Source organism: Podarcis liolepis (assembly GCF_965112155.1).
Source record: "Podarcis liolepis genome assembly, chromosome: 6".
NCBI lineage: Eukaryota > Metazoa > Chordata > Lepidosauria > Squamata > Lacertidae > Podarcis > Podarcis liolepis.
In genome coordinates this window covers 94,101,953-94,121,616 of record NC_139559.1, presented here as the reverse complement: position 1 = coordinate 94,121,616, position 19,664 = coordinate 94,101,953, and the positions used below count along the sequence as shown (strand labels likewise).

The 19,664-nt window shown below is 41.7% G+C and overlaps 1 protein-coding gene across 3 annotated transcripts in view; it reads left to right on the top strand.

Moving 5' to 3' along the window:
• Nucleotides 1-10,984, top strand: part of COP1 (COP1 E3 ubiquitin ligase) — a 103,561-nt gene extending 92,577 nt beyond the window's left edge. For all 3 annotated transcript variants that reach the window (XM_083507122.1, XM_083507121.1, XM_083507123.1), the window contains exons 19-20: nucleotides 8,010-8,054; nucleotides 9,868-10,984. In XM_083507122.1, coding sequence (XP_083363248.1) covers nucleotides 8,010-8,054; nucleotides 9,868-9,885 — 63 coding nt within the window. In that variant the 3' untranslated portion in view covers nucleotides 9,886-10,984. The remainder of the gene's footprint in view (nucleotides 1-8,009; nucleotides 8,055-9,867) is intronic.
• Nucleotides 10,985-19,664: the final 8,680 nt, after the last annotated feature.

Sequence of the window (19,664 nt, the reverse complement as noted above, 5' to 3'; positions counted from 1 at the left end):
AAAGGTCCCAGCCAGGGGGAAAGGTGGGAGATAAATAAACATCATCTTCATCATGTGTGGGTGTGGGTGTGTATTGGGCACCATCTCTCTTCTAAAAGACATGGGGTTGATTCATGCATCTTATAATATCAAGTGAGCAATGTTCAAAACACACAGGGGTTTTTTAACATAGGTTCCAAAATTTCTCTTAGAATTCCAGCAACATCGGGTCATGTTTCTGATCCTCACTGCTGGCTTTGAAGCCATTAGCAGTGCGACAGAGAGTTCTTAGTTCTTAGAGAACTCTTGCAACAATCTCCAAATGTCTCCCTGCTGTTGTATGGTATCCCCGAAGTCCCCTTCCTCCTCCTCCTGTACTATTATGGCTTTGGTATTACATTATTTAATCCATTACCCATGGCATTGTTAAGAAATAGTAATAAGCTGTTACCAGTTCTGTTGATGCTGAGTGTAGTTCAAGCAATAAATCAAAATTATAAGGTAGATTCATAATTGAAGCTGTGTGACTCCCCTGAGACGAGGTCACAGAACTGTGCATGGAATTCTGCTTTCCCCCTAACAGAAGGAATCTGTATTTCTAATTATATTAGCAAACCCATTCTCCCAAGTGCTGGTCCTTGTGTAATCAAAGTGGCAGCAGCATCCACACACAAGGGGATGTCAGCAGACTTGGAGAACCTCAAGGTTTACAAAAGTACAAAAAAGATTAGAAGAAAGATTCCTCAAGTGGAAGGGTCCCAGAACAGCCCAGTGCAGACTGAGCATGCTCAGTGGCCACAGAATGCTGACTGACCCTTAAGAGTAGGGAATGGAAAACACGAAAAGAGGAGAAATGGAGTATCCTGAAGACGCAGACCCTACACTACAACATTTTGTTGTAACCAGGAATAACATTTCTCTTGAATCCAACTTGGATTCTGTGTGATTCAAGTTAGTGTTCGGTTAGAAGTTACTCAAGAACAGGGGTAGACAACCTAAGGCCCGGGGGCCGGATCCAGCCCAGTTGCCTTCTAAATCTGGCCAGCAGATGGTCTGGGAATCAGCGTGTTTTTACATAAGTAGAATATGCCCTTTTATTTAAAATGCATCTCTGGGTTATTTGTGGGGCACAGGAATTCGTTCATCCCTCCCAAAAAAAATATAGTCTGGCCCCCCACAAGGTCTGAGGGACAATGGACCAGCCCATGGCTGAAAAAGGTTGCTGACCCCTGCTCAAGAACAACAAAGCAGAAGAAAGCTGCATTAAACAAGCTTTCCCTAAATTAACTTATTTGCAGAAGCCCTTAAATGACCTGCACTCCGTGTGTTCTTTAAAAATAAAATTTCTGCATGAGCTAACAATAATTCTGACCTGGATTAAACCTGCCTTTTTAATTAATTTTTCTTTTGTTTCTTTATTTATATGCATTAACATGTGTTTAATTTAAGATGTAATGTAGCCAGGGGCTTGGACTGCAAAGGGGGATGTAATAAAGGGTCTCTTAATAATGGCTCTTTGTAAAATTGGAAGCTGAACACACCTTCAACATGGGCAAACAAAATGCCTTTTGTCTACACTTTCAGCCTTCCTTGAGTAAAATGAAGGATTCTGCCTAGTTTTGCAGAGCCAGCTGATCCAGATTGTTCCCCTTTATGTATATTTAAAATCTGTGCACAATCCCTGGTGCTAAAGGCATTGTTACAGCCTGGTCTGCAGTGATGAGTTGGCATTGAGGACAGCAGAATAGAACCATGCAGACGTTGCTCTTCTTATGCGAAGGGCTAAGTATAGCTGGTTTTAGCTTTTTAAAATGCCATCATCATCATAGTGGCATGACTTTCCTATTTCTTTCTACAGAATGCTTACAGTATATCAGCTAATAGTCTGGAATAGTCAGAAAACTCTCTTTACAGGGTTCCTTGAAGTTTCTACTGTATTAAATTATAAAAAATGAAACTTGCAACAAAATATGTAGCATGTCATCAGTACCTAGACCAAAGTACCTCTCAGCAACTTACAGAATGCAAATCTAAATGGCATGAAACATTAAAACCCAGTGTAAAAAACAGCAGTACAAAAGACCTAAAGTGCACATCCAAAGTGTGTGTGTATCCATCCAGTTAAAAAGGAAGTGTTACAAAAGAGGCCACAGACATAGCCAGTTACCCTCCCAATTAAGGACTGATGGCCTTGGGTAAAATGTTTTTGCCTGGCACCTAAAACAGAGAATGAGTGCCAGCCATGTCCCTTGGGAAGAGCATTCCCAAAGCAGGGAGCTATACATCATTAGAGGACTCAGGTTTGGGGTTGGTTGTAGCCCAGGACCAGAATGTTTCCTATCTATGGGCTGGGTAGTGGGGAAGTGTCATTTCCCCTTCTAATCATGAAACATCCTTGCCTAATTAATGGGAGGGAATATTTAATCTTATGGCATACGGTAGCGGATGCCACCACTGTATACCAATTGCAGCAGATCCCAACTACATATAACACTCTATAATAGGTTATCTTTTGGATTTTGTGTGAGGGAACCCTTAGATACTTGGAGACTCAGGCAGAAGCTGAACAAATAAGAAAGTTTTATTTTACAGAACCAAAGTGGATAAAACAAAGGATGTATCAAGAGGTAATGTTCTTTCAGGAAACAGTTATTGATAATTATACTAAATCTAATGGATGTTAAGGTAAAGGTAAAGGTACCCCTGCCCGTACGGGCCAGTCGTGTCCGACTCTAGGGTTGTGCACTCATCTCACTCTAGAGGCTGGGAGCCAGCGCTGTCCGCGGACACTTCCGGGTCACGTGGCCAGCATGACGAAGCTGCTCTGGCGAGCCTGCACCAGCGCAGCACACGGAAACGCCGTTTACCTTCTCACTATAAAGCGGTACCTATTTATCTACTTGCACTTAAGGGTGCTTTCGAACTGCTAGGTGGGCAGGAGCTGGGACCGAAAAATGGGAGCTCACCCCGCCGCGGGGATTCGAACCGCCGACCATGCGATCGGCAAGCCCTAGGCGCTGAGGTTTTACCCACAGCGCCACCCGCGTCCCCAATGGATGTTACAGGCTTCTAAACAAGGCAGTAAATGCACAGCTTCTTTCAAACTCCAGTTGCTTAGGTGTCCCCCCCCCCCCAAATTGCAAATCTATATTCTTTTTTGTTGAGGGCCTCCCACTGGAAGCATATCTGACACCAATGCTTTCAGTGTTATGGTACCAGTCGAAGACTTGTCTCCTTGTCTGTGCACTTTATGGCATGTTAGCTGCCGCCATTGGGAATTGATGTTTATTTTAACTAAGTTCCAGTCTACCCTGGTACCATTTGCATTAGTGTCACCAAGTGTGTGGGAAGAATAGGCAGGTGGTGTCAATGTATGCCCTTTACTGTCTCCTCTAATTCCTCTTTAGCTTGGTTGCCTTCGTTCCAATTGATGTTCCATCCAATAATGAGGATGATGGTGCAGGTTCTCAATTGAGTTAACCTTGGCATTAATACTTCACATTATTAAATTTCAGTCTCATCATGTCAATAAATCAGTTATATGTGCACATCTAATTAACTATCCAATCAGTAAAAACAATGCTTCAAATTATTACAGTGTATTTCATCAGAGAATCCAAAAGCCATGTTGTGAATTTCAGCCATGTAGAGGGGCCTCTGCCAGGTAGTTAAGGAATATTTGGGAGCCACAGATCAGCAGACGGGGGCATTGTGACCATCTGCTTTACCCCAAGGTGAGATATATCAGTGGTGGGGCTCGCAAGAGTTTTTCCAGAGGATATATATGGAGATTATCCCTTCATCTGATTCACTAACTGAAACACTAGGCATTTCCCGCAATTATTTTAATTGTGCATTTTCATAAATAGAATTACCCTTGTTCTCCATTACCTTGAATCGAAAAGACTAGTCTTGAAATCCTGTGGCCATCAGACTTAGAATTTTCGCTCGATAACTATCTCAACCATTACATCTCCTTAAGGAAGAAGTGTCTTTATTTCATTTCCCTTATGCAGCTCATCCAAAAGAGAATTATTGTACTATAGGTTGATACCTTCAATTATTCACTAATGCTCAAACAGCATGCATTGCAACAAAGAACGCCCTCTAATCACTCCCCACAGCATGGTAACATCACTTCTGTGGAACATAATGGTTTCTCCTTTAGTGATAGGCTATGTGATATTACTGCCAACTCCATTAGGGATTTTTGCCCTTCTTGTACATAATAAAAATCCTTTTATTATTTTTCTGCAGAGAGTGGTCCATTTGTACAATAAGTGGATGAATGCTTTTAAGCAGATTTTAAAAAGCTTAAAACAGTTGTTCCACATGAATATATGGTGTTTCTACCATTTGGTTCTGTGTTCTGAACTTCAACAATTTTTTTGCCTGTCAGCAGGTTCCAGTGTTGATAGGCATTATAGATAAGGCTCCTGTTTTGCTAATGCTTTGCTCTTTTCCTGAGAGCAGTCTGTGGCTGCATTCCCACTGGGGAAAATGGCAGCCATTTACTCAGGGGCATGAGTATGAATGTTGAAATGCAGCCTATTTATAGAGACAATTTGAATGCTTTCAGTACTATTTTATAACTTTCACAAAACAGTAGCTGGTTTTTCTTTTTAAAAAATCAATAAGGCTTGGCAGCTAGAATGAAAGGTTGCATTTTAACACATGGGTAGATGCAATATTCAGGGGAATAAAAAGTGATGTGGGAACAACTGAGAGTTTCTGCTGGGCAAACAGGGCTTGGTAACAAATTGAATGTTTCATTTGGAAAACTCAGGATCGGTTCCACAGGTCTCGTTGAGATTCTAAAAATGATGTCAGCAGGTAAGAAAAACTAGAGAACTTGATAGCTAATGAAAACAGCAATATAATCTCAAATATGATTCATTTCATGCTTTTGAAATGTGATGCTTTCAGACATGCTGAAAAGTGTTCTTGGGTCAAGGTCACCCTGCTTTTGCTTTGTGTTAATTGCTGCATGCATGAGCCCTGAGAACCAAACTAGGCACGACTCAGGAAATTCATGAATAGCATCTCCAACTTTTTAAACTTAACCCAGAAGGCATCTTCAGGGTGAGGATAATTCAGATTAAGATAATTACATGGCAAGAATTGATCAGTGACCCCCTTTTGAACATTTTAAAAGTGGGGATCTTATTCACTAAGCCCCTACACAACACCTAGTATGGCTCTAAAAGGGGTCAAAAAAGCAACAATACATTTGAGAATTTCAGAAAGAAGTTGAGAGAGGACAGTATGTTGGTTGGACCCCCAGAAGGACTATAGCTCCCATCAACCCCAGCAAACATGGCCAGTGGCCAGTGATGATGGGGAGGGTAGTTCAACAACATCTGCAAGCCCAAAGGGTCCCACACCTAGCTTAAAGGAATAACAGAAAGGAATGAGAGGATGATAAACAGCAGCTATAGATTTCACAGAGGGGGAAATTGAGACAAGAGGGCCAAGTGATAGAATGAGAAGTGTTCTTAAAGAAAAATTAGGGGAAACAAATTAGTAGTAGTAGTAATTTGTACCCCGCCCATTTGATTGGTTGGAGAATCTGTAGGAGTAAAAAATAAGACACATGGAAGAAATGCTGTTGGTAAAGTCTTGTGCAAAGCCTTGACGGGAGAAGTTCTGGGGGCAGGTTTAGTGAATTAAGGGTAGAAAAATTCCAGGTTTTCTGAGAAGAGGAGAGGGTTATACAAGAGAATATTGTTTATTATGAGAGAAGGGAAAAGGAGAATATTCACAAATGGTCTGGATAATCATTACAAGAATATTATTTACGTGACTGAGGTGTGGTTTCTACAGCCTAGAAAGCAAATTTCCAAACCGAAATGAAGTTATCACATTGCAGAGGTAAGAGGGATAGCCCCTTCCCTTTGCCTTGTAAATAAAGGGGGGGGGTTAGATGTCCTCTTTTTCCAGGACACGTCCTCTTTTTCATGGGTAGAGTCATAATAGCAATCCGTAGCTAAAAGTAGAAGTCGGCAAATGTGTACTTTTTTCCTCTTCAAAATACGGCAACTCTAAGTTAGAGAAGTATGCCTGACCCTATCATTGTTTGTTTTTAGATAAGCAGTGAAACTTTTATCACAGTTGGGCTTTCAGGGTATTGCTTTTTTAATTGGCTACTTCTTTTAATATTTCCCCATAACTTTACTATTCTATAATATTTTACAGTTTATAAGGCGCATTGGCAATCTACAGGAGGGATATAAATGCTAGAAATTTTAAAAACTGAATATTATTAAACCATCATATCACATTCTAATGTTATGGAACATTAAAATGTCCTCTAAATCAATATCTAATTCAAAAAGCAGAAGTTGCGATATCCATCTTACTCGTGTGGACAACACTGATCTTAGAATTTGGAAAATTTACAAAGCTGTGATTTATTTTTATTTTTAGCTCATAGGCCAAGAAGGAATGTCTGAAAAGAGTCATCCTTGTGGACTGAGTTATTACACTTACACACACACACACACACACACACACACACACGTATTCAAACTGGTCCAAAATAGCTTTGTTAGAAGCTTGGATTAAAGGAATTTACATCAGTCAGTTCACTATTTCTTGAAGCTCCTAACATCAGTTCAGAGCCACTCATCTGGTTGTTTGTGGTGTACAAGAATCGCTTTAATGTGATTAGGCAGGGATGTTTTACAAAAGATAAGCTTTACAAGGAAAAGCAGACATGTTTTGAGCCATTTCTAAAGAAAGAGGGGGAAAGTGACAAATACCTTCAAAAAGAGCATGCCAGGCATAAGTAGAAAGAGGAGAGGGAAATTTGTAATGTTTGATATGACAAGAGATCTTGCGCCTAACTACAAATTAAATTCATGATATGCCTAGGCTAGAATATAATATAATAGGAAGGTGAAGTTGAGCTAGACTTTTGAGAAATCTAAAAGTGGAAGCCAAAGGTTTCTCAACTGAATGAAAGATGAAATTGTGGTTGTGTCCTTCTTTGCTTCGAGATGTAACCAACATTTGTTCTTGACTGAATGATGAGCCCAGGTTCAGATGACAGACTCAATCCAACAAACATCATCTGGAGGGCCATGTCCCTGGGTAAATGTGGTCCGTTACTAGTTGGATGAATAAACTGAAATCTCTTTATGTTTGGCAATTGGTGAGCTTAGACAAGGTGCATGAGACCTGTTGTTGTTGTTGTTTGGTCGTTTAGTCGTGTCCGATTCTTTGTGACCCCATGGACCAGAACACACCAGGCACTCCTGTCTTCCACTGCCTCCAGCAGTTTGGTCAAACTCATGTTGGTAGCTTCAAGAACACTGTCCAACCATCTCGTCCTCCGTCATCCCCTTCTCCTTGTGCCCTCCATCTTTCCCAACATCAGGGTCTTTTCCAGGGAGTCTTCTCATGAAGCGGCCAAAGTATTGGAGCCTCAGCTTCAGGATCTGCCCTTCCAGTGAGCACTCAGGGCTGGTTTCCTTAAGAATGGATAGGTTTGATTATCTTGCAGTCCATGGGACTTTCCTCTGGCACCATAATTAAAAAGCATCAATTCTTTGGCAATCAGCTTTCTTTATGGTCCAGCTCTCACTTCCATACATTACTACTGGGAAAACCATAACTTTAACTATACAGACCTTTGTTGGCAAGGTGATATCTCTGCTTTTTAAGATGCTGTCTAGGTTTGTCATTGCTTTTCTCCCAAAATTTTGTGACTGCTGTCGCCATCTGCAGTGATCATGGAACCTTTTGTACTAGTGGCTAAAAAACAAAGTAAACTTTGTATTTCTTGTTTAGCTCCCACGCAAACAGATCTGGATGTGATTTCATATTTGTATGTTACTTTGAAATACATCCTGCTTTTCTCTAAATGGTTTCCTAACTTTTTCAGGTGCAGTGTTTTTAAAAGATAAGTCAGATATCAACTTCTCCTTAAAGTTGGAATTGCAGAATCAAAAGTGATCTAAGTATACAAGCAGCCACGTCCCCTTCCTAGTCCCTGCAGCATAACCCTGATGACTTTTCTTGTTTTGCAGGAGTCCAATGTGCTGATTGCTGCTAACAGTCAGGGTACAATTAAGGTAAGTTAGTCTATGCCATTCAATTAGTAGCCACAAGGTAACTGAAAATTGGAAAAGCCCATTCCTGGATTTCCTCCTTACTCCCAAGTGTTTATAATGTGAAGTGATTTATTTGCATCTGCTGTAGGCTAGGGGTGTGGGAATAGAGTGAGCTTGGAGATCAAATATGCCCAAATAATGAACAGGTGAGGGGTGTAGCAGTGTCCAGAAGGCCATTTAGGGCCTCTCTGGAAGGTAATGAAACATGAGAAGACTGTTCCATTTTTTATGGTCTCTGTGCAAGTTGCACATAAAGAATGCTGCACCAACACAGCTAAGAACTCTGGAGCTTAGAGTTCTGGAAATGTTCTAGATACTCCCAGTCCATCTTAGAAAATGATGGTCTCACTCAGCAGCAGTACTTTGAACCTTGGCATCCCATTGCCTTGGTGAGCACTTTTGGGCCCTTTCTGGACTTGTTCGATCTCTTGTCTTTCCTCTTTCATTTAAATTGGAAACAAAAATTCAGAAGCTGACTCCATCTCTGTTACAGTGCATCTAGATAATTTGAATAATTGAGCTGGTTAGCTAGGTAAATTATAACACTAAAAGGAAATAGAGCTAAAAGCTAGGGTATTTCCCTGCTGGTAATCTGTCTTTCTTCTGGCCAGCTACAAATCCCTAAAGTAGCTTTGGGAAAGAAGCTCAGAGCTTGAAAACAACCTTGAATGGGGTTGCTTTAAGTGCTCCCTTTTTCTTATTATTAAGCACCATTTAAATGATTCTTCTTTGAGTTTCTCCCTTTATAGTCCACAAGGCTGTCACATATTTGCTGTGCAAATCTGTACTGGGAGATGGTTATGCACCTTCAACTTGCTGGTTTGGAGTAATTATATTAGGCCTGAAGTCAGTTCAGATGTTGGTGGGAGAATTGGTTGTGAGCTTACCACCTGTCATTTCTAACATTCTTTAAAGGGAACCTTTGAAAGACTGAGATTGTAACATTCTACCCTATGTGCATTTTGTACTTAGAAATACTCTACCTTGTGCCAAAGGTTCCTTAAGCAATACCTTCATAGATTGCAGTACTAAATGACATGAGAATGAAAAGGACTAGACCAGGGATCACCAGCCTATGGACCGGGGGCCGGATAAGGCCTGAGGGACTCGTTTATCCGGCTTGCAGTGACTCCCGTCACTGGCACATACCGGTGCGGCGCGCGGACCCACTACCAGGTCGGAGGAGCACCGTAAAAAGCTTGTGCGCATGCTCACGGGCCTCCTCCGACCCGGATGTGCACTGGAAATAGTGTTTGTGCACGTGCCCATTGCGCAATCGTCGCTGCAGACACCAGCCCAAGGCAAGGAAAGCTTGGAGACCCCTGGACCAGACCACTTTCAAGGGCCACATTAGACAAGGAGCCACCTTTGTCTCTTTTCTATTCCTCAATAAAACAGGATGGGCATTCATGTGCAATCTTTTTATGAAACAAGGAAATGAGCCAACAGACCTCACTTCATCGCTTCAGGCTCTTTTTCTTCTAGCCTAGCTCACTTGTGGTATCGGGAGCTAGGCTAGAGGAAAGAGAAGTTTGGGTGAATAATCATGTGGTATGGGGGTCTACCTCTGTTCATCTATTTTATCTGTGTCTTGTTAATAAAAATTGATTTTCTTCCTGCCTCCCACTTAATGCATGCAGCCATGTAAGCAACAAATATGGTTGCCTGCACCACCTCAAATATGGCCCTAAGCTAGAAGGTTGTTTGTGAATAAGGAAATAAAATGGGGTCTGCTTTTCCCTTATTAATTGTTTTCTGCTTTTCTTTTAACCAGGTACTGGAGCTAGTATGAAAGATGTTCTCTCTCAAGGCTTTGAATACTTGATCCTGCTTTCATCGGGGATTCTCAGTGGGGCACAAAACCGAAGCTAACCTGCTCTTCCTTCTCAGAGTGATCACATTTTGGGGGGTTTGTTTTCACATATGGGACACTCTTAGGACACTGTGGGAATCTGGGAAGCACCTGGGAATTCAGTACCACCACCATTAACTCCACAGACTTTGCTGCTGCTGGTTCTATTGCTTGTCTAATTTTTATGATGGGGGAGGGAGACGTGGGTTATTTTAAATAAAAGTGGATGCTGAAAAATGAATAGTCAAAGTTCATTGAGCCACACATAGAAGCAGATGGCCCTCTGATGATAGACATGGTGACAGGTTTGCCCTTGTACCAGGTTTTTTTCAAGGGCTGTGCTTTGGAGCCACCTTCTGGATCACCACGTCTGTCCTTTTTTCTCTTCTCCCCCACTCCCCATTCCCACGAAGCGGGGAAACATCTGTTATCCTGACATGTGTCTTTCTAATTTGAGGCCATCAAGTAAAATTTGGTTTAGTTGCTTTTGTTTTTGAAATGATTTCTGAGTTCGGGCAAGTTTACTTTTCCAAACGCTGAAGCCTACCAGAGCAGTCTGTTTAACAAACATTAAATCCTCTATCCTGATGTGAGGGGACCACTTCTAAGGCCACGCAAGCAGCTCAGTCTCCAAGCCCACCTGCTGCCCGGCCCCTTCTCTGGACTGCCAGCTAAGTCAGGGTGCCATCAGTGAAGTGGGCATGTGTTGCCTGGGAGCAGAGTTGGCCCCATTATCTCCTTGACAGGCCACCAAACTGTCAATAATGACTTTCTGTCCCTTCTGATCTGAATTATATTGAAATTCTTTAACTGGAGGTGAAAGGCCACAAAGCCTGTCCACATACGGTCCAGTTTGTTCAACCCCTCCCTGCCACTAAACACCCCATCCCCCATTTGTGTCACTTGTAGAAGCCAAGCATTTTGAATGTTGTAATATATTTTGGGGACAGGCTATGGTAGCCTTATTTTTTAATAACCATGCATACACTTAATTGTACAAGTGAAGAGAATGGGGAAATAAACTGTGATTTCAAATGTTCCATATTGTTAATTTGTCAGCCAAAAAAAATGAAGGCTTGTTTGTTTGGGGAGGGTGGGGGTGGCATTTCAGAAGACTTCACACCCCTAAAAAATAGGGCTACATTGTTTTATAGTTGAATTAATTAAATAGTTGGCTTAATCAGAAACAAAAAATTTAAAGGGTGATTTCAGTTAATTGGGTAGCAGATTTTTCCAAACGATCTTTTTCATGTAAGCGCGCACACGCACACACTGCAGATGGCAAACATGAAAATAAGCATTCACCTTTTCTCTCACATTGGATGGAATAAATCACACCAAGCCATGTGTGTATTCCCTGAAAAAAAGAAAAATATGCTTCTTGCTTCAGAAATGGAAAATTAATTGACCAAAACACATGATTACCAATTTTATTTCCAGTTTCTTTAGCTGGATTGCAGCTCTAGTGAAAAGCGCATGGCAACGTGTGGACAGCATGCTGTACTGAAATCTCATTTCCTGGCCAGGCCTGGTTTTAAATGGAATCCAGAGAACCCCAACTTTCATTTTAAAATAAATGGGCTTTTTCTCATAGTCACAGCAGAAGAGAGTTTTCTACATGTGATTTTCCACGCCATCCACCCACCCTTACTCAGAGGAGGAGAAGGCCACCTTCACATTACAATATTGACCTGTCTTTCTGGGGCTAGAGGAGGAGTTCCGTTTGGAATAAATAACTTCACATGATGTTACAGACGTTCAACATGTCTTCCAGCATTTCTTTGGTATTTGTCACATACATGAAGGCATTATTTCCATGTAAATCACATGCTAAAAAAGGTTGCTTACGAATAGCTGATTCAGTTTTTTCTCTTCAACCATGTGAACCTTTTTTTTAAAATGAAAGCATCAGTTTTTATAATTCTGATAAAAAAAATATCCAGGAGCGGAATCTAGGGTGCTATGTTGATGGTACTGCCATAGCCATCTTGACTGGACTATTGCAGCCTCGCAAAATGTGATCGCATACCTGTGCCACTACTCCCTTCTGTTGTTGCCATCAGTCACTTGGGGGGTGGCATCCCCAGTTGTCAACCCACTGATTTTTCAATCTCTCTAGACATAGCAACACGGGAGAATCTCTGGCTGCCACTCCAAAGAGTTGGAAGAAGTGAAAGATTAACCAAGGACAGAGAACACTATGGTAGTCTTTCCAACTGAAAGAGTGCTATCATTTATTTATTTTGTTACATTTATACCCTCCCTTCCTCCCAGGAGCCCAAGTGGTGGTGTACAGGGTTTTCTCCCCATTTCGCCCTCAAAACAACCCTGTAAGACAAGTCAGACTGAGAGTCTGTGATTGGCCCAAGGTTATCCAGCTTCATGGCTGAATGGGAATTCGAACATGATTCATCCTGGTCCAGTACACTAACCACTCTTCCCCTGTGCATGATGTAGTAATGATAATGTAGCAGGTAGTGGAGGAGATGGCAGTGGCCAAATGAGAGAGGGACAGCAGCAATTAGATCTCATTTGAATACTCAATGTCAGGGAACTGACATCAGAGCGAGAGGCGAAGGGGAGGCTCCCAGATTCTGCGGGCGAAGGACCCAGCACCAGGGGGAGAAGCAGCTCGATAGAGGAGGAAGGAAATCAGCGCAACACCAGGGATAAAGGGGGGCAAATGGGGGAAGCGGAGGGAGAGCTCTGGGATTCTTCTCTGGACATCAGTGAGGAGAGCACAGGTCCTCCACTACTCACACCCTCCCCACGCAGAAGACTCCCGCGCAGTGAGAGGAGGAGGCGACTGGGAGTCAGACAGTTTCTATGCTGGCAAAGGTTTAAGAAACGTCCACAGACAGATTCTGCTAGCGACTGAGACAGCCACGCGGAGATGGGCTGTGCAGTCAGAACAGTTTAACCATGGCAATTAAGCCTAGAGAGGCGGCAGTTTACGCACGAGTAACTCATACCCATTGCACTCACTTATTCCTCATCACCCAACAATGATACTTAGCTGCAGTGTTCATAGCTTCCAGACTGGGACACGGGTTAGATCGGTTACTGATACTCTTGTTTTGAACATGTGTAACGGAATGAATGAAAATTCCTTGTCTTTTTAATGCTTTTGCCCCCCACACCTTATGAGGAAAGATGATTCTCAAGAGCACCTTGACCCAGATGACATTTAACACCCTCTGCATTTCTCAGTTTTTCTGGATTTAGGTGTGACCATCCATGTATGAACTTGAAATTAAGAAATACTTTTAGATGATCAGCAAAGGAAAGCCCATTCACAAGGAAGAAATTCTAATTTCAGAGTTGCCTTCAAGGTTCAATTAGCCAAGCAATGGGTGTCAGTCTGGAAGGAAACATCTCATTCTTACACTGTTTCTCTACGGGAGTGTTTTGAAATGGCACCAGATTTCAGAATATTCTAGCATATTGATTCCAAAAGTCTGGAAAATGTGGATGATTGGTGCATCAGACATCTTGTAATCTGAAAGCCACCAGCTCTATAGACTGAGTTTCAGAATAGTAAATAGCAATTACTTTCACTTGTGTGGATATTCAAGAAAACTTCACCAAGCATAAATTCTGCCATCTGCTGTATGGTACTAGGTAAAGGTAAAGGGACCCCTGACCATTAGGTCCAGTCGTGACCGACTCTAGGGTTGCAGTGCTCATCTCACTTTATTGGCTGAGGGAGCCGGCATACAGCTCCTGGGTCATGTGGCCAGCATGACTAAGCCGCTTCTGGCAAACCAGAGCAGCGCACGGAAACGCCGTTTACCTTCCCGCCGGAGTGGTACCTATTTATCTACTTGCACTTTGACGTGCTTTCGAACTGCTAGGTTGGCAGGAGCTGGGACTGAGCAACCAGAGGTCACCCCGTTGCGGGGATTCGAACCGCCGACCTTCTGATCGGCAAGTCCTAGGCTCTGTGGTTTAACCCACAGCACCACCCGTGTCCCTTGCTGTATGGTACTAGCACTCAGCAAAATAGCAATTCAAATCTTTCAGTTTTTTGCCACCTTTTGTGACTTTTCTCACCTCTCTTTCTCCTTCATGACTTTACATGCCAGCCTTAAGCCTTCTTCAATGGACAAAGCAGTCTCAATGTGGAGACTTGACCACCGTTGCTCTGCTCCAGTTTTCTGCAACTTATTTTTGCCAAAATGCTTCTATCCTTCCTATTTTTCCTCAACAAGCTTTCCACTGGGAGCAAAACAATGTGTGCTTCATGGCTTTCATAGTAGTAAATTTCCATGCGTGTGTGTGATAAGCTCGTAATTGTTTCTCCAGCTCTGCAACATCTTTGTCTTTGCACCGCCAGTGTCTTTATTTAATTCTCAATTACTCTAACAAAACAGATACTGGAATAAGAGGAAAGCTATAGAGTGTGTTCTGAGGAAGCTCCTCAAATTAAAATTAAATGGGAAGCTGCTTTAATTTCTAATACATTTCTGTTCTCTGTCAAGCTACATGCAAATTTCAGTGTCTGGCTGTAATTAGAAGTGCAGCACTCCCTGAGCAAAGTGACAACTTTTTCTTTTAAGAAGTGGCAAGTCCTTCATCTCCATTCCCTTTTAATTTCCTTTCCTTTTAGGTAAAATCAGTGTATTATTGCAAACCACCCCAATCTCTGAGAGATGCAAGATTCCAGGGGTCCCAGGCACTTTCCCAGGGTTTGGTTTCCTTGGAATGAGGGACAGCAGAGATTCAGGTGTCTTTATGATCTGTGGTTTATTTGCACATAGCCTATGATGGAAGAGCTCACAGCCCTAACACCCCAAGGAGGTCTTGCTTCTCCCATAGCCACAACCTTGGGATTCCAGCAGAAACCAAGATGTCCCTCACAGGTTTCAGCCTGACACCTGCTTCAGGCACACACCTCAAACCTGGCTTTTGGTCCTTCTAACTACCAGCCAGCTGAGGGAGGAGAGTCCACCCATTTCTTCTCTGGCACAGAGACACTTCCTTTGTTACTTTAACAACCCATACTTAGGCCTTTACCAAGACACTGGCCTGACTAGTCCAGCAATTGAATGGGAAGGGACTCAGACATACAGCCTAATCTCCTAATCTGTTATGTCACTTGAAATCATTCATTAAATCAGTTTTTGTGATAGGTTAAAGTGAGAGTTCTTTTAAGTTCCTGTTTTGTCTCATGATTGTCTCTCTGAGTAGCATCAGTTTTCTTTCATTTATTTAGGTGCTTGCTCTGTGTTTAAAGTTCACAATTTTTATAAAGTGGCTTTAGGTGGCTTTCATTCTACTAGTGGTGCTGAACAGCCTGAGAGTGAGTTGTCCTTTAAATTTAAAACACAGCTGCATCAACTATTTTATTGCAAAAATCCACTTTAAACGCAGCATGTCTGTAGAATAAGCTACAAAACTACCTTCATTGCTTTGATATCATTCAGCAGCCTTCTGTTCCCAGCTTTGCATTACCATGTTTCTTCTTTGCCCTCTAATTTGCTTACATGGCTGTAAGATCAGATTAGTTATGATGACCCATGTGATTCTGTAACATGAAGAGGTAGCATTGTAACATCGCCAAAATTACATGGACCACCACCAGGGTGGAATTGATTTAAATCACTAGTCAGTAAGATTTGATTTAAATCTTTTTTTTTTACATAAAGACTCATTCTTGCTGGTATAATCTTAATATTTACAACCAGATTAGGTTTCATTTTTGGAATAATAAAATCAATAATAAATTTTCAGAGTAGTTTTTACAGTTATATCTAAAATTACTGATTTGGTTATACTATTAGAAATACATAGATAATTATGAAATTATTGTGAGGTTTAATAAGTTAACCGTTTATATTTGGACAACTTTTCTGCTGTACTTTATTGGAAGGAGGAAAAATTTCCTTAATAAAAATTTAAACAATTTATTTAACTAAAACAATAACATTATAGCATATCATTGCTTTTTATCCACCCTGACCACCACAGTCAATTCAATTAAACTGCAAGAAGAAAAAGAAGGTGGAGCCAAGAAGAGTCTTCAGAAATGACTGGTTTCTGGATCAGAACAATACTCTCCCCAGGTCTTTTCAGGTCACTTTTGATAGGTAGCTGGGGGTCATCTACCTGCCATCAGGTGATTCAAACTTCAAAAGAATGTTCCTCAACCTTCCTCCTTGTGCATCCCAGGTTTGCACTTGGTGCCAACTGCAAGCTGCACTCTTGGCAGGAATCAGCCCTGGAATTAGGACTAGTATGTCTGGGGAAGAAAGGGCTCTGGGCCCAAATTCAGACCTTAAGTGCCAGGATTTTTTTTGTAAACAGAAGGTGGCAATCTTGGCTTAGGAGTAATTTTCACTGGCTGGTAACTGTCTACATTGATCTGTATGACTTTAGGCTGGGGTCTTCCAGCACTGAGTGCTCCTCCATAAAAATCAGTTCCTTGCAGAAATAAGGTCAGAATAAAATGCTAGAATGCATTACTCTGCCATGCTAGTTTCTCCACGAAGAGGATTTTTATTTTTATTTATTTGGGGAGGAATGTTCTGATAGTCCTATTGGCCATCTCAATGAAAGCTACACCCTTACTCAAATTAATTCCCAAAGCTTAGGGTAATGATAACAGGGTTTTCAGTAAGGGTAAGAGATGACAATCACTGAATGGGAATGAGGGTCTGTCTGTCTTTGTTTTTTTAAAAAAACAAAATCAACAACAACCAAAAAGACTACAGAGAATTACTGGGAAATTGGTTCCATTACTTCCATTGTGTATCTTAACACTCTTTTTCCTGATCACCTTTAATCACTCTAACAGTACACAGCAGCAAGCAAAAAGGAAATTGATGGGATGCTGTTTGCTTCCATAATACACATCATGTTTGGAGTGACTTAATAGCGTTGAGTTGGAGACAACATGGATCCTTTATTTCTGTGTATTGTTATGCCTCGTCCATCTCCACTCCTGTTTCTTTCAACATTTCTGTTGGTACTAAAGGGTTAAGAGGTAACAAGTCGCTCTAATCACTGAGCAGCTGGAAGTCATTAAGCATCCAGAAATGTGAGTTAGTTTGTATAAATAGTCAGTTCACCTGTGTGCTTTCTCTCTCTCCCCCCCCCCCCACCTTTGACCTGACTCGCAGACTCAGTTTGTGGCCATGGGCATGTTTGCTAATATGAGTTAAGTTTAGAGTAAAGTTTTCTTTATGCCGGAGATAAAAGCATGTGTGCTTTATCGCGAGGGTTTTTCTTTTGTAAATAAAGTTTTTTTCCTGAGTTCCAAAGTGCTTGCTCCAGGATTCTTCATTGAAAGGTACTGACTCTCCTGCCTTCTTCAACCGCTGCACGAAATTCTCTGCTGAGATAAGACTTATGGCGTTAGAAGCGCACTGGACGTTTACTTAACATTAAACTAATTAAAGTTTAATGGACAATTTCCATCTAGCCGATTCTCCAGCACTGCTGCCTCAAACATGCAGGAGCTTTTTCTGCGCATTTGTACTTTCATGTGCAAATGGAAGTTGCACAAATATATGTCTTGGTGTTTAAGAGGTTTAGCAGCCTGCTCTACAGCCTCCAAATGAAACAATTGATGAGCCAGGATAGCTCAGTTGGTACCCATCTCAGTGTCATGGGTTTGAGCCCCACATTGGGCAAAAGAATCCTGCATTGCAGGGGGTTGGACTAGATGACCCTCGTGGTCCCTTCCAAGTTTAAATTCCATGATAGCAAAACAATAAGAAAGATGAAATGGTAAATCACTAGCATTGTCAGTGTTTGAACCAGGATGAAGTTCAGTACTAAAACATGAATCTCCCTGAGTATTAATCTCTCTCAGAGCCTCTGACAGCCCCTTCTTTCAGGGGTGGGAGGTCTTCACCCAGTACTGAAAAGACAGTCCAACTCAGCATCAAGCAATCTCTTTTTTATATATATAAGATATTTATTAAGATTTTCGAAATATTACAAAATAAAAATAAAAAAGAAGAAAATACAAAAAAAATAAATGGTTAAAAACAACTCAATCTTTCCATTACTTATTTTTCATTAGCTTATTTCCCAGACCTCCTCACGCTTCCCTTTTTTGTATTCCAGTTCGGTTTGTTGGTTCAGCAAATCCTTACCCTCTTTGTTTATCCTAGTCTTTAATCTTAAAATATTGTAACGTTAAATTTTTACCTATTAATAATCCATTTTTCATTTTCCCTTATAGTATTACAGCTGAAAACCACTTAATTTCTATCCAACATCATTCTAACATTCATTAATTTTACAATATTTCTGTAGATAGTCTTTAAATTTCTTCCAATCTTCTTCCACCGACTCTTCTCCCTGGTCTCGGATTCTGCCAGTCATTTCCGCCAGTTCCATATAGTCCAGCATCAAGCAATCTCAGCAAAACCATCAACCCCAAACATTAGAGCAATCCCACCATATATGTTTATATGACCCTATTGATTGACAGTCTCTCCAACATAGCAGGGGTGACTTCTGATGCACAAAAGAGAGAGGGGCTTTTTCCTGTTGAGAGCTGCATTCCCTTGTGGCCAAGAGGCCAACAGAAGAAGCCAGAGACAAAAGTGTTTGGATTGATCCAGATAAAGAGGGTTTCAATCTCCACCATGGTTGCCTAAGATCAGAAAAAAGGATCCACTGGATTTTGATGAGTTTGCCTCAGGTAAGTCTACAGGGGTGTTTGTTTTGTGGTTTGGAGTTCTGGAAAGCAAGTGGAAGTAGTTTCTGGTTTTAAAGACAGTGTGGGTAGGGTGGGAAAGCTCCCCCCCCCCCAATCCACATTGGCAGAGGGAAAATATTATTTAACCCAAAATGGTGCCCGTTCAGAACACACAGAGCGGGAGGAGGAGCAGGGGAGAAACACTTCAGGAAGCCAGGAAAAAATTAAGAGGAAAGGAACAGGAAAGAAGGAACTCTGCAGAGATAGAAGGATGGGGATTTAAGGGCCTGCAGAAAATGAAGCCAGCCTGCAGCTTTCTACCTGTGCCCTAAATCTTGCATGGATGTTAAGCTGAGTTTATAGCAATTCTTTACAGGATGAAGGAGAGAGAGAAGAGGCCTTCCTTGGCCTGAAAGGAAATGTGTATCTTTTCTCCCTAAGGCCAACTGACAATGTGTACACCCAGATTGCTTTTCAAAGGGATCAGGTTAAAAACTCGAATCCAGTAGAATGAACATATTGTTGAAAGAGGAAAGGCCTTCACTTTTGTAGTACATTAGGCAGGACTAGCGTCTAGTAGTAGAAGAAAAACACACGCCCTCCCTACAGCACAAAGAGGAATGAGATGTTCAGTTCAGCATTCCACTCCCCAGGGTCTTCTCTAGCTTCTGATAGCCAAGTGCCCTGGAGCTTTCTGATGGCTGTTACAACAAATCTTTGCAACAAGAAAAGAATGCTCTTCTTTTTATGCTTAATCCTTGGTCATTGGGGCAGGAAACTGAGAAGCTCTTGTTTTAATACTGCCTGCCAAGGGAGTTTATTCTTGGATCACCTGGTAGAAAAACTAAAGCCCAATATCTAGATGTTGGACAACACTTGTAATCCATGCGACCCTCAAGGGACCTCAAGTGTGACAATGCCATGGTGACACTGTGGAGGTGGCCCCTTGCCAGTCTTGGGACCCTTGCACATGCCTGATCTCACCACGCTCTGCTATCCTGGTTCACCTGGCTCCACAAAGTTGGTGGCACCAGGCATTCAGGCTCACGACAACATTTTCCTTGTG